The sequence below is a fragment of the Psittacula echo genome (genome assembly GCF_963264785.1).
Source record: "Psittacula echo genome assembly, chromosome: 1".
In the NCBI taxonomy this organism is placed as follows: Eukaryota; Metazoa; Chordata; class Aves; order Psittaciformes; family Psittacidae; genus Psittacula; species Psittacula echo.
In genome coordinates, this window is record NC_137735.1 from 55827933 (window position 1) to 55842993 (window position 15061).

Genomic DNA, 15061 nt, shown 5'->3' on the forward strand with positions numbered 1-15061 from the left:
TCATTACCTGGATGGGATGACCATCTTTATGGACTTAATCTCTCTGAATTATCTCTCTGAATTTCACACTCTCTCTACTGGAAAATACCTTGTCTAGGTAAAATGACTACACATAATCAGGCTACGGCTTTTTTACATGGCCCCTAAAGTCCTGGCTCTTACATATTCTGGTTTTGAGGACTTAAGAAGGGGGACAGTGGCTGCTTTATTTCCTTGGTTCCTTGCAAGTTATTCTTCTTCATCCCCATGTTTCACTTCATTATTCTTTATTATGAAGGGCAGCTACTGAGCAGCAAATGAAGCTTAAATGGCTGAAGGAAAAAAAAGAAACCAACCAAAACACCTGCATTATGAGGGGAGCTGGCAGCAAGCAGCTAGAAACATGCAACAGTGTAACAAAAAAAAAAAAAAAAAAAAAAAAATCAATCCTGTTGCTGTGGAGTCAGCACATAGCACAAAATACAAGCTCTCGCATCACTCAACAGCTACCTCTCCAATTCATTAAAAGGCAGCATAGAAAAGCTTTAAATACAGCTAGCTTCTCCTCCTTTTTGAAACCCAAACAGCATATTTGGGATATCAGGGAAAGAAACAGAAATAACACTCAGAAAACAGAAGAATAAGCCAAGAAAGGTAAAAGAAAAGATCACACTGAGAAGCACAGTGACTTACTGCACTAATATCTATAGAGATTAGATGCATATTATGATTTAAAAAAAAATATTTTGATGTCTTTTCTGAAGCAGACACTGTTAGGCACTTTTATCTGACCCTGACTGCTTACCTTCCCTTAGAGCTATGTACTCACATTGATGTCAAAAGGGGCTAAGCAAGTATGGGAATAGCAAGCATGTACCTGGCTTAATGTGATTTCTCATCTGCAAGCAAGTCCTGCTCAGAGTGACACAGCAGAAAGGTCAGGCTCCTGCAGGTATATTATCAGCAAGTACCCACTGGGCTCTAGGCAGCAATTTCTTTACACTGCCTACATACCACCACAGGCCCCATTTTTCTTGGAAACAAAATTAAGCACCAAGTGTTAAAAAGAGATGGCTAATCACATTAAGGGTTGCAGTTTAGTCTCAATGAGGAAAACCTGTTGAGGATGGTAAAAACAACCGCTGTTAGGTCTCTGTGAAGGGAGTGCGCCAATGCAAACGTGGATCCCAATTCTATCTGGCTTTCCAAAAGAGAGCAACAAAAGCATTTGTACAAAACTACCATTTTTAGTACAACAGATGCTGCTTCTTGCAAGCAAAGCTAAAACAACAGCAAGCTTTCTAAACAAGGTCTGTGGGAAGAGAGGACATATGTTTTTAATAACATCTTATAAACATTTACAGGAAGCAGCAGCTATATTCCATATAAAGGCATTTGGTGTGTTTTTTGCAGCATGGTGTGAGTGAGTAAGAGAGGAGTCTCAGTACAGATAATTTCTTTATATTGAATGCTTACACAAATCCACAACAAAGGTTTTTCAGGGCCTCTGCTGCTTCTCTGCATATAAATACACTCACATGCAAGGGTCTATAACAATATATGGTACAAAGTATGCAATATGATTTGGTTTTGCCATTTAGGGTTTGATCACTTAAAAAAAGGGCAATCTTCAGTTGCACATCAGAAAAGAAGCGTGGCAACACAGCACAGTTAACTACACCAGTACCAGCAAACAGTAGTGCAACAAAGCCAGCAGACACCACCAACTGCTGTTGAATATATCCAGGCATCTTTTCAGTCAGCAACAGCAAAAAATTGTTGCTAAGTTTCCAGGCCAGTAAAACACCTCCATCCAGAATACATAATTTGCCCAATGTGCTCAAGGAAGGTAAAGATGACCTTTTGAGAGTCAGACTTTTCTTAAGCTGCTTCAAACACTTCCCGCTTCAACTGCAAGTGATTTTCAAAACCTCTTGTCCAACATGAAGATGACCAAATTCCAGCATGAAAATATCGCTCACCCTTTCTGAGACCAATCTTGTGAAGTACATCAGATATGTATGGAATTCCAACATACTAAGTTAAATCCCAATTATGAGATAAGCAGACAAGCAGCCTTTCTACTCCAAGAATTTGCTGCTTCTTCTGGCCAGGATTTTACAAAAAACAAACAAAAAGCAACAACAACAAAAGCAGCCAGGCCTATTATACCATCACGATTTAATGTTTCATTGATTTTAGGCCCTTTCCCAGACTTGCTCGATCTGGAGTTGCTTTGCTGGTCTGCTAATGGTCATCTGCCTAACAACTCCCTGAGCAGAAAGACAACACAGTGGTTTTCAGGTAGCCACAAGAATAGATTTTACTGAAATAGATAAATCTCAAGCTGTTCAGTTTTAGTCTAAAAGAAGCTTTCGCATACAGATACACGCATCTGAAGTAAAGCTTGTGTTTGGAGTGAGACTGTCCCCATATCCACCAGTACAAGTGCTGTAATTTCAAAAAAATTACCTTCCAAAGTTAGTCCAAAAAAACACTAAGTCCCCGCTATTCCCACTGATGAGACAGTTCCTGCTTGAATAGGTACAAAGGATTGCTTATCATTCCTGGGACTGTCGCTATAAATTAGTTTCTCATTTCGCTGTGTGAAAGACTGAGTTCTAGGCAGGGTTCCCAATTTAAACCAGTATTTATCAATAAATGCCTGCAGGACATAGTACAGTGGAGTGCTATGAATAAACAATGAGAACTGCTCAGAAGTTGGAACTGTTCAGTTTTAAGTTCTGTGAAGTCTCAGAAAAATTAACTGCACTTACAAGAACAATCACAATCCCAGAAGGAGAATATACAGAGTACCTGGGGTGTGCTTAAAGCAGCAAGAGGAGTTAACACACTGCGCGGGCTCAGGATGGGGTTTGCAAGTAATCACCACTCTGGTGTCTTGGAATTATCTTTTCCAAATGTTCACTGGGGGCTGTGCACATACTGAGCTGAAAGCAAATGTGATGATTCTTAGTCCAATTCGAAATGTTTAACAAATGACATAAAAAGACTGGACAGACTTAGAAGGCAACACTTAACCTCATCTCTTACTAGGAGGCCACCACTGTAACACAGCAGCATGTCAATTACTGAGGGAGATACTGGTTTTATCTGTAGCTGCAATCCCCTTATGCTGAAAAAAATAACATCTTTGGGAAGGGGAGAAAAGAAGTATAAAAGGACATATTGTACCGCCTACTCCAACAGATTTGTTTGTTTTCAGATTGAAGAAGGATTGCTGCTAAGCAGTGAAAGCTAGTCATGTTTTGTGAAAACAGAGGGGGGCTTTTTTTTTTCCCCCTTTTTCTTTCCTTTTGTAAATCCTGGACTGCAACCCTAATCCCCAAAAGGAAAACATATTAAACTGGATAAATATTTCTGTACTTCTTTGAACTTCAGGACAGTTCTCTTCTTGAAGGTTTGCACCTACTCACTGCTAAGAAAGGATACACACAGGAGCTACTAGGCAATAGCTTGCCCATTGTCCGCCTCCCCCTTTTGTTTTTTCTTTAAACAAGACTAAAACTCTGACTTCCGTTTCAAACAAACTGAAGCTGTAACAGAGCTAACAGAAATCAGTCATTACCTGAAAAAACAAAACAGAGACTTCTAAATAGAGCTACTTAACCTAGTGGCATAAACTGTCCCACTCTTGCCTTACTTAGTGGACTCCATTCAAATTCTCTCACCTGCTTTTCTGATTAAACTCTCACAGAAATTGTTAAGGACAAAAGGCAAAGAGTTAAACAGAACAGTGCATAGAAATAAAGTGCTCAATTACTTGTCTTTTAACTACTGATACATACCATTTCACTGCACATTACAGATATTACTGAGACCAACATTAACAGCAAACTATTACTTACTATTTCCTTAAGCTGAACTTCTTAATCTCTGTCGAAGTAGTTAGTCATAAACACTAGTTAGTAATTCATCTGCCCAATGATTTTAATCAGCATCAACCCCAGTTTCCTTTTCCTCATTTCCTCTTCTCCCTTTCTTTCCCCAGAAGCCAAGTATTCTTCATGTGAAAGCAACTTGCAAGAAAACTGAGAATGAAGGGCCAGACCAGTGATATATTTACTTTACATTCAGAAACCAGGAAAAAGACTCAATGGCTGAGAAACACAATTCCTCAAAACGCTACTGGATAGCCCTATTCCTACAGGAAGACCGCTCTGTGCCTTGCTAACAAAGAAGAGGCTCTGATTGCACATAACCTGATGGTATATATGTTTTTTTGTATCATAACAACCACTAACTTTCAGACAAACCTGCTCACTTAATTCTCACGTAACACTGCATTTCAGGAAGTGAACCTCCATTTACCCAGGGAAAAGCTGTACTTCACCTGTGCTGCAAAAACCTAACTCCCTGCAGCTTTAACACATCTGTATCATTGAACTGTCTGCAAGCAGAATTACACCTCATGTGCTAGTCACATATCCAAACAGAATTCAGGTACTAAAATGTGTCTACCAGAAGCATGGTGACAAAGAGTACAAGTCCAGATAAGCTATTTCCTCCTGCACAGCTAGTCATCATCAAATCTGATATTAGGTAAGCTGCATTAGCAGTTTACTTTGCGTATTTTCAAGCTAAAAGGTGAAACCTATTTAGGTTCATACTAGGCAACAAACCCTGGAAGCAACCCAGTTACAAGTGACAAAGCACTGGAAATGTACAGCCCTTTTCAGAATGCAACACAATGCCTGCAAATAAAAAAGGAACAAGCACTTTCAACAAGGAAAATAGCAGTGTGCCATGTAATCTGAGCGGGTAAATATGCACTATTACACAGCAGATAAGCCCGTCATTTTAAGAGTTCACTTTCTAAGGCAGTTGTGTTTCAGAAGTCAGAAGATTTTCTGCATGACAGGTCCTCTTGAAAATCCAAGTGAACCTTTTAAAAAGCTTAGCGTGAAAGCATATATGCCCTCCTTGAAAGAAGCACCTGTTTTAAACAACAAAAACACCCAGAAAAGTCTTTGCCTTTCTGCTATCTGTCTCCTCCTATCCTTAGTGGCCTAAACTCAGGTACCATTCTACTGTGCAAGTTGCTAACATAACTTACATTAAGAAAGACAAAAAATACTTGCCATGGATTTTGTGAGCATCTGGGTCATCCACACTGATAGCAATTATCTTCCAATCTGTCTCTCCTTCATCAACAAGAGCTAAAACACCCAAGACCTTCACCTGAACAATCTCACCAGAAGAACGAATCTGAAACAGAACAGTTCACAAAGACTTGGAAAATACTACATAGAACTTCTCTTTTACCTTACACACAAAACAGTTTTACTTTATTTTTGACCAGGTGCTAACAGAATTGCAAGACAGATCTGTAAAGCCAGTACACACCTATTTAACATTACTAGCTTTTCTTCCACCACTGCTATTCTTCAACCCTCAATTCTTCAATCAGTATTTAAGTAGACAAGCTAGAAATTTTTTCCTTCTGTTCTACCCTACTTCCTCAAAACTTTCTTGATCTTCACCCAAACTGCAAATCAAAAGTATCTCATACTCATTTTTCAACTCCTTCCTGCCCCTTGACTCTCTACTTTCTTAGCTCTTGGCCTTAATCTACCTGTCACTGTTTCTTCCTCTAGACTCCAAAATACGCATATAAACACACACTCTGTCCCCAGGAATATCAGCACAACTTTCTCTTATGTTTTCTTAGAATCATAGGATCATAGAATAGTTAGGGTTAGAAAGGATCTTAGGATCATCTAGTTCCAACCCCCCTGCCATGGGCAGGGACACCTCACAATAAACCATGCCACCCAAGGCCTCATCCAACCTGGCCCTGAACACCGCCAAGGATGGAGCATTCACAACCTCCCTGGGCAACCCATTCCAGTGCCTCACCACCCTAACAGTCAAGAATTTCGTCCTTATATTCAGTTTAAACTTCCCCTGTTTAAGTTTTAACCCATTACCCAAAGGTAACAGGTTCTTGGGAACCTTCTCCCTGCCAGCTAATATTCCCTTTGTAATTCATTCTGGAACCCCTGAGATTCAGCTTTATGCTCCTTTCTACAAATAGAGCCACCTTCACCAAGGTCACCAATTAAATTTCCCCTTACTCAAAATATCCCAAAAGACCCCTCTTCCAAACTCATCCATTTCATAGCCCCATCTTTGATACCACAGAGAACTGCTCCCTCCTTTGCTGCCTCCAGATATGTAGAATTTTCTTTCAGTGAGCTAAACCCTTCCCCTATACCTACTAATGGTGTTAGCTGCACCTCTTTTTCATCCACCCACTCCATGTATCATAACTTTGCAACAGTACAGTAGGTTCCTGTCTTCTCCTCTACAGAAATGGGATCTACTTCTGTTTGCACCCATGAGAAAACTCATCTACCTCCTTTGTGGGCCTGACCTTGTGACTTTATGTGCATGACGCTGACACACCTCCTCATCTTTCAGAAATTTACTTCTAGCTACAGTACTGCTAAGAGGAAAAAAAAAAAAAAAAAAGGAGAAATCTTTTTCTTCTCCAAAAATGTAACCCCTTTCTCCTTCACACAAAATTCACTGTCTGGCCATAGAACTTCAGGCCTCTTCTCTTTACCACGGAGACTTTACAGACTTTACCAAATCCTGTTTCTTTTCTCCTTTTTAAAAGTTCACCATTTTCTTACCTATCCCCTCCTCAGACTCTCTAATCCTACTTTTGTCATTCCCTGAGACTCTTACCATCTGTCCATCTCTTCCAAAAGTTGTTACCAGATTATTAAACTAACTTTGGTAAGTTAAACTCATGAGGATAAAGACAAACCTTTGAACCTATTTCACAAACATCAATAGGATCATTATCCCCACAGCATCCTGTATTGTTATCTGTATGGTTTGGATCTTCCCAGGTCTGTTAAAGGAAAGAGAATTATCAGTTACCAGCTGATCTGCAATTACAATTCATCTAACCACTAAATTATTAGACTAATAAAAACAACAATAAGAACATCAGTTTTCTGAGAACAGGCTTGCTCAACAGGAAAAGAAAAAACAAACAGGCAATGGATTGATGTTGAGAAATTCATCCTCATACTCAGGACAATGGGAATTACTGAGGACATGGTAAGAAACATTAACTGCATTCCTACTCAAGAGATACACTTTTCCAAATTGCAGTGATTAAGGCATCAGAGGACCCTGAATATGTATTTTTCTGGTTACAAGTGGTTGTGGGATTAAACTAAGACACCCTACAATTACAATCTTCTTATGCTCTTTAAATACCATGGCACTAACATAAGTTGCTTTCAAAAACATCCAGACTTTGAGCTAACCAAGCTCCTGGGTATGGATTTGTGAGCACTTAATTAGCTTTTTCAAGTTTTTAGATTAGGTACAAAATATTTCTGATTATTTTGAGATGTGCACATTCCCAAAAACAGCCAACATCTTAAAACCAAAGCAGTTTCTCCAGCAGGCAAGTTCAAATCCCAACTCCGAGCTCTGTACAACCAAGGAATCATGGCCAAGTTATACTAACTCAGTTACCAGACTAATACTTGCTTTGTCTCCTACTGGCTAGTAATGAGTAACTCATTCTCAAGTTGTGAAGCTCTCCTGGAGTCCAATGAAATTTTTTTGAAAAGGTGTTAGAAAACTTTTTCCAAGGAGCTGTACTGTTAGCTCCTGCTGTCCATAGTCACACCGCCACCTCAAACTTGTTCTTGAGAACTTGACTGCTACTAAAAAGGCAAACCAGTGAAACCTAAATTCTCAAGTGTTTAAGTAGTAGAATCATTACTAAAAAAACTGTTGAAATGGAGTCGAGAGAGTTTCAACTTAAAACCTATTTTTCCAATACTCTTCCAAAGTGCTTTTTATCTAAGGCTGCATTATACCAGTAGTACTCTCCTGCCAACTGCATCCTTCTACCTGCAGGTTAGCAGGAAAGCTCACTAGGAATGGTATGTTCTCTGGACAGTACTGCAACTCCTGCAATGAGAGTCCAACTGTCATTATTTTTCTTCTCTGTTCCACAGCATAAAAAAGAAGCCACAAACACGTATCTTTAAGCCATATACTAAGGTTGAACTTCTACCAATTGCTGATCCTCATGAAGAATCCTCTTGTGATAACGGAAACACTAAGTTGGATTTTGCTTGCTACAGTTGCTGGTCAGAACCTGGAGTATCATCTAGACTTCAACAACTGGAGTTGTAATGATCCAACTGGTATTTTAAAGTAATTACAGAAAATGAAAGTGACAACTATCTCCAGCCCTCTCTTACTCACAAGGTAACAAGTGGAGCTGAACATTTCTCCTGGGGAACTGTCACCAGTCCAAAATGATGCACTTTGTGCAGGCAAATACTCAATGTTTAATTTTGGCTTTATAGTAAGGCACACATGAATTTCAAAATATTAAATGGAATTTCAGGTTCCTGACTATACCTACTTGGAAACCTTGCCTACTGAGACTGCTGACTGGATAAGAACTTCACTGCTATACTCCAGCATCTGCCTGGTATCTCCTCTTCAGGGATCATACACATCAAAAGCACATTTTCAGGAGTAAACTCTCACTGCTTATGTAGTTAAGTGTGAAGAAAATAAAATACTCTTTTCTAACTCCATCACATTCATCAATACTAATCTAAGTCCAATGTGATATTCACAGAAATGAAAGAAAGTTCAAAACTTTTCATTATGCTCAAAATTTCAGCCATTACTTGGGTTTTTTCAAGGCTCAAAGTTTTAAATCTGTCATAATCAGTAAAATCTCACAGTTCAGAGAAAAGTCAACTAAGGCAGTTAATGCTTAATCTAAAAAAGAACAGCCCTTGCATTCCTCTTTGTTAAAGATACTAAGAAATCACAATTAAAATTTATGCTGCAATTCCTGAAACTCCTAAATTAGGTTTGGTTTTTTTTTTTAAATGCCCTTTTGAGCAGAAAAGGGCTACCTGACAACGTATTCTTCAATGGCAGAACAAGACAGCTCAGTTCTGTCACTGCAGTACAGGGATGCTAATTAATGATTTGAGATTTCTTGATCATTTAACTCCTTCCTGAAACACAGTACATATATAAACCCACACCTAAATACTGATCTGAATTTATGGACACAATAAAGCTCAACATAAAAAATCCTAATTTGCAAATGTATCGAAAAGAAACATCTCTCTTGCAACTGATTTGCATTCAGGCAGTACTCAAGATTTACAAGGCAATTTACACAGAAGACAGAAAACTTTCACCATTATAACAAAAATGTTACCTGTGGGAGGGCACCGTAATTCCATATATAACCCTTGTGAGGAAAGATATTTGCCACATATCGAAGCTTGCCTTTCTTTATATCTTGTTTAATGGGATTCAACGGCTCCTCAGTGGCAATCTAAGCAGATCGTGGCAAACAGAGAGAGAGAAGGAGAATGGTAAAATGGAAAGCAATTCATTCTGTACACAACCAGTTGGAAAGATCCATCTGGGAGCATGTACTTGTGGTTTGAGAAGTATTAAAAGTATGATGGCCTCACTCAAAATCTCAAGGGTCATGTTCAAAAAGCAGCTTATTAAAGTTTTAAATAACGTTGTGAAGTATGCAAGAAAAAATGAATCTCAAAGAGAAAGTCCTAAATTTGTAAAGAGACTGTCATGGTCAAACATAAATATTGAAAGGAACTTCAGTTAGAAGCTCTTGCATTTTATAGTACAAATTTAACAGATGTGCAAATGATGGCACAAGTTCTTCTGACAATAGGGGCTTTGACAGCAACCTTACCATAGTCTGGACTGCAGAACTGCCAGGACACAATAACAAGGCAACCTCCTTAATAAATAGGACATTTCAAGAATATTAAAACTTGCATATTAGAGAACTACATCTGGTCTCTTCTATCAAGCCAGAGAAGTCTAAACCCTCCAATTTCTGAACCTAACAGGACAGCAAACTTTTCTACCCTTGACGTAATGTGCTGAGAGAAGGGGCAGGAGAGCAATTTGAGCTTTATGCAGAGTTAAAATAGTGTTGTCAAAAAGAAAAGCTGCAAAAGAGAAAAAGAGAACTAAGCTTCTACAATTACGGTGTCATCTTAAAATACACAGTAAATATCCAAGGTAACCCTGTTTCCAGAGTGTGGTAAACAGTTCGAATTATTTCCTACCATCTGGGAAAGGAGAAAACAAAATTCTGAAATAAAATACTGGGGAGGTTCTTTGGTGTTATTTCTAATACTCAAAATAGTTAACAGCTCCACCACAAACTTCCTTGAAAGCATCCAGGAAGCATTCCTAAAATTAATACAAATGTTCAGGAAGACAGGACATATCTGGTGAGATCCCTTGTTTCACAAACACAACAGCTGACGCATTATTACTCAGCTTCTGCACTGTAACTGCAGAGGAACAACCCACTAGATTCTTTTAAAATATGCCCCTGCAGGAGCAGATACTTTCAATCAGTGAGGTCCCCAAGTTGTTTGTTTGGGTTTTTTTAACACAAGGAAATGCTTTTTCATTTGCAGCCCCATTTATCAGGGTTTGGCCTAGCACACTATACTACAGCACACTATAGCAGAAATGAGAAAAGTTAAATCCTCTGAGTGGAACGCTCTATGAGCAAGCAAAAGTAAGACTAAATGTTGGACAATGTTCTGCAAGGCACTACTTTAGACTCTGTTGCATGTATGCTGCACTCTGCAGTCGGAAGACTGTCAAGAAACAGTGCTCGCCTGTGGAAAGGAAACTAAATTAGAACCTCTACGTTTTTTGTAATAGCAAGGAAATTGTCTGTATGCACAACTTCAAATTCATTTTTTAACAGAGAAAAATTTACGTGCAAAGAGTAATTCACACTCTGATCAAACTCTGATGATTGGAAGCCACTGCACTGCCATAGCTTTCACAAATACTTATCTAATCATGGTATTTTCTCAATTACCTCCATTTTTGCATTTGTCCAACGAGGCACTTCTACAATCATGTTAAACATGACCTAAAACAAAAAACAGTGACAGACTGAAAATAAAACCCATTCTGCAATTAGTACTTTATAATTAGACAAATTCTCTTCTTTGTATTCAGCAGCAACGTACATCACATCTCTCTGCTTCAGCTGTTTTTACGTTAAGTACAATTTGTTTAGTTACACACAACGTTCAACCTCCTTGGTTCATCCTTTCCTCACCCCTTTGAGAATATGAACAACTGTAAGTAGTGGAAATCTACATGACATTATTTATTCCTCTATCAATATTACTCCTCACAAAATGTTCAGAAAGTCCAGGGAATGGTTTGCCACAAAGCAGTGGTTCAGTCTACCAGTCAAAGAGGATTGGACATTTCTACAGGATAGCATTAGCTTCCCTCAAGCATCGGAAAGGACAATCTTTTGGGGCTTTTTTTCCCCTGAGGATTTATTTCTTCAGGTCCTCCTCTTTTGCCTCATTCATTTTTTAAAACCCCATGCAAATATAACAACTGACACTTCTGATTCTCAGTCAAATCTGGTTGAAGTTAGACAAACTAAATCCAAAAGTGATGGCAGAGGAAGGACATGGACACAGATACTTCACGTTTGCATTAGCTTTCTTCCTAATAGAAATGAATTGAAAGTTGTTTCAAGAAAGAGGGTGTGAGAGGAATAAACCTAAAACATGTAACTTTCATGCATTTTTAGAAAAAGAAAGTAAGTAATCTATGCCCTTCTTAACGGAAGGTTAAAGTGACATTTTCCAAAGGAAAAAACCTGTACAACTGCCATAAGGTTTATTGTTATGAAGCTGTCAAGAGTTAAGCACTACCAAGGAGTATTTATGGAAATGAGTAACCAGACCAAACCACGCAGCAATGTCTACAACCTATCTTCTCCCTGATTACTAAAATAACCCCAAAATACCATGTTGCTTGGGATATCTCTTCATAGCCAAAGAAAACTTGCACTGATATTAAAAATCACAACAGTTCAGGAAGGACAAAATATGATACGTTTTTGCAGAGATTTGTTGGAGGAAAAAAGTTAAACCAACTGAAAACTTGCACTAATTCTTTAACTACAGTGCAATTAATGTTCTAGAGGACTCTTAAATACTTGTATTTTTGCTTCTTGTATCCTGCAGCTGCAACTAACAAATAACATTTCCAGGTTCAACACCACAGTCTGATTAAAGTGATTCCAAAGGTTCTATGATCTTCTCCTCCCAAACAAACCTGGAATGTGAAAAGCAAGAAAGCAAAGGAAAAATCCCAACTGCCACTCAGCATTTCTCCCATGAGATCACAAGCTCTGCACAATCCTGACAGCAAATTCCCAGTAAATTTAAATTATATTCACCATCCACAAGTACTGTGCCCATACTGCAATCAGTGGCATGTCAGATGGAATCACTTTTCCCAATCAGGTCATAACCAAACAAAACGTGGGGCAGATGGAGGGGGAAGTAAAAAGACAAAACTGCTTCAGATCAGTTTCATAAAGTATACCTTATATACAGAAGAACAGTTGAAACAGACAAGTAATGAGAAAGAGAACTCAAAGCTGTCAACGTTAAGGAAGCAGTCAGAACAAAGCAACATACGTGCAGCAGCAGGTAACGGAAGGGTTGGAAGACAGCCAAATAAAGTCTGCACATCCATCTGGGAAACACTTAGAAAAAAAGAAGTGCACAGCATGAAAACCAGTGCTGACAAGAAACTCTTCGGGAACTGCCAACCAGGTCAAAGAATTGTTCTGACTGGTAGCTACAGGTAGAAAAACTTACAAACTACTCTGGAGTTAGACACTCTCCAGCACCATCCTGTACTTTTTTTTGTTTAGATGTCACTGTACCTTTTCCTGACCAAGTCTATTACAATGGCTTCCACAGCTTATAAATCTTGGGTTTGTGCTTTAACTGGTCAAGGGTTATTCCAGGTCTTCACCAAAACAACTCACAGGGCTGGCCAACAACTGAACTGAAATACAATGTTGCTCTCAAAACAAAAAACCCACTTGGATTTAACACAGCTCTAAGCCCAGGCCTTCATAATTTGTGGTATCAATCAAATGTGAATTGTCAAGAGTCTTAAATGTGACAGCCTGACAGATTAATTTGTACGCAAAAAAATCCCCCAAAGTACTCTCTCTAATACTGAGCTGCCACAGGCACTTACAAGAGATTAATAACTTCATGCAGTGCTTACATTTTAAAATAAGAAGTTTTATTTATAGGGCAATCACATTTTCACAGTGCTGAGACCAGATTCACTGGTGTGGAAAGCAGAGCAAACGCTAGATAGTTTGACAGATAGAGAGCCAGAGGAGTATACTTCTTTTCTCTTTCTTTTTTTTTTTTCCTCCTCTTTCTTATCCCATTTCCTTCCTTACCTAAATGTCACCCTGGAATTTTTCCATCATTCTCATTTTCCCAGACCAAGCACCTACTCCTTTCGACCACTTGACTGTTCTCCCTCATCCCTTGCTGCAAAACTGTTCCTGCCTCAGCTGCAAACAGAAATGCAAGTGTCAGGCACCACCTGTCTTCACAGATTACCATCTGCATAAGCTATTCAGTGGTTAGTTCTGGGTGGTGAATGCATCTGGTAATTGATATTTTTATCTTTATTTTAGATCAGTAAAACAAAAAATTCCACATCACCAAACCCCTCAAGGAACAGTGAGACTTTCAACAGTCCATTTGACACACATTCCAGTGCTAGAAAAAAAGATCTCTCATAAAACAAAAAGTATTGCTTTGGAAAGTTTGCCATCTAACTGCCTTAGTATGACAGCAAACTGGTCTGCCTGTGAGACTGCTGCTTGCTGCAGTCCAGATTTAATCCAATTCTGCAAGTGCTTAATGTAGAAGGAACTCCGCTTCATGACAACAGACTGTACAACAGGCCAGATGGAGCAGTTCCTACAGGCTAGCCTCATGCCAACACTGCTGGCTGACAGCTTCTTCAGAAGGACAGCCTCCTGGAGCACACAAGAAAAGAAAAGGAAACAGTTTCCTAGATTCAGGAAAAGGGACAGAACCCATCTGCTAGGGGAAATGACCTGACAGAGCACGAGGGAATTTCAACCCAGGGTATTACGTAGCTTGTTTGACTTTGGGTTAATGTGAACACAAGTCAGACATTTGTACTTGCGATTTATTATACCTTGAGGAGGCAATAGGGAAGAAAAAATAATCCATTTGCTCAACACAGAGAAGTCAACACTGCATTTCCTAACCCCTAAAACTGAATATGAAAATCAGCATAAAATTACATCATAAAGAATAACCAGTATGTCTAAATTACAATCTTTATTTCCTAAGAACCACACACTAAGTACATTACATGGGAACTGACAGAGGATGTGTTTGCTTTATCGGGTGTTTCCTTTAACACTACTTGGCAACTTACTTCATTCCATTTCAGTTCAATGTCATTTGTAATGCATCATAACATTGGTTTTGATGAGACAAGCAAAACTGTCTTTCACACAGAGGACAGAAACAGTTTTTGGTTTTCTTAAATAAGAAAGCCATGGAAAGATAAAAAGATACACAAATATACTTCAACATATTCCTACAGTATGTATTGAGCAAAGCAAGGAAAATAGACTGCTGTACCCAGCTAAACTGTGAGTCAGTGTTCTTTCCACTAAGCCTGATGGCCAAAAATAACTGCTAGCTCAGGCTGTGCAGATTCTTACAGAAGCTAACTCATTTTGATCAGAGTTTGTTATTACAAACCTGAGTATTACCAGAAGGAAAACAAAATTAAGCACACTTCTGACACTATTTCTGCAACCTGCCCTTCTGGACTCCCATACGCCCTTCTCAGAAGCAATCCTTCCTTACCTAACTTTCCCTTTCTTGTTCAACTATTTCTTTATCCAGTCTTCCCAAGTTCCTTAGCTGGTGCATTTGAGGGATGGGTTTTGTATAGGTATGATTTTGCCCAGGGGCTGCCATACTTAATGCTCAACCCTGGAGGTTCAGCTAATTTGAAGCAGAAGTGGAGCAACCTATGCAGTGAGGAAAGTGACAAAACAAGAGAGATAAAGAGAGGAACAGAAAGTCAGTATAATTTCATAAAATGACAAACACCACCACTATTTATGGCCTGATTACCATTCACC

The 15061-nt window shown here is 38.9% G+C and overlaps 1 protein-coding gene across 2 annotated transcripts in view; it reads right to left on the reverse strand.

The window, feature by feature from the left end:
• PPA2 (inorganic pyrophosphatase 2) overlaps positions 1–15061 on the reverse strand; it is a 37212-nt gene that overhangs the window by 12317 nt on the left and 9834 nt on the right. For both annotated transcript variants that reach the window (XM_080622277.1, XM_080622276.1), the window contains exons 4-7: positions 10895–10948; positions 9230–9349; positions 6776–6862; positions 5082–5208 (exon numbers count right to left, since the gene is read on the reverse strand). In XM_080622277.1, the coding sequence (XP_080478403.1) occupies positions 5082–5208; positions 6776–6862; positions 9230–9349; positions 10895–10948 (388 nt within the window). The remainder of the gene's footprint in view (positions 1–5081; positions 5209–6775; positions 6863–9229; positions 9350–10894; positions 10949–15061) is intronic.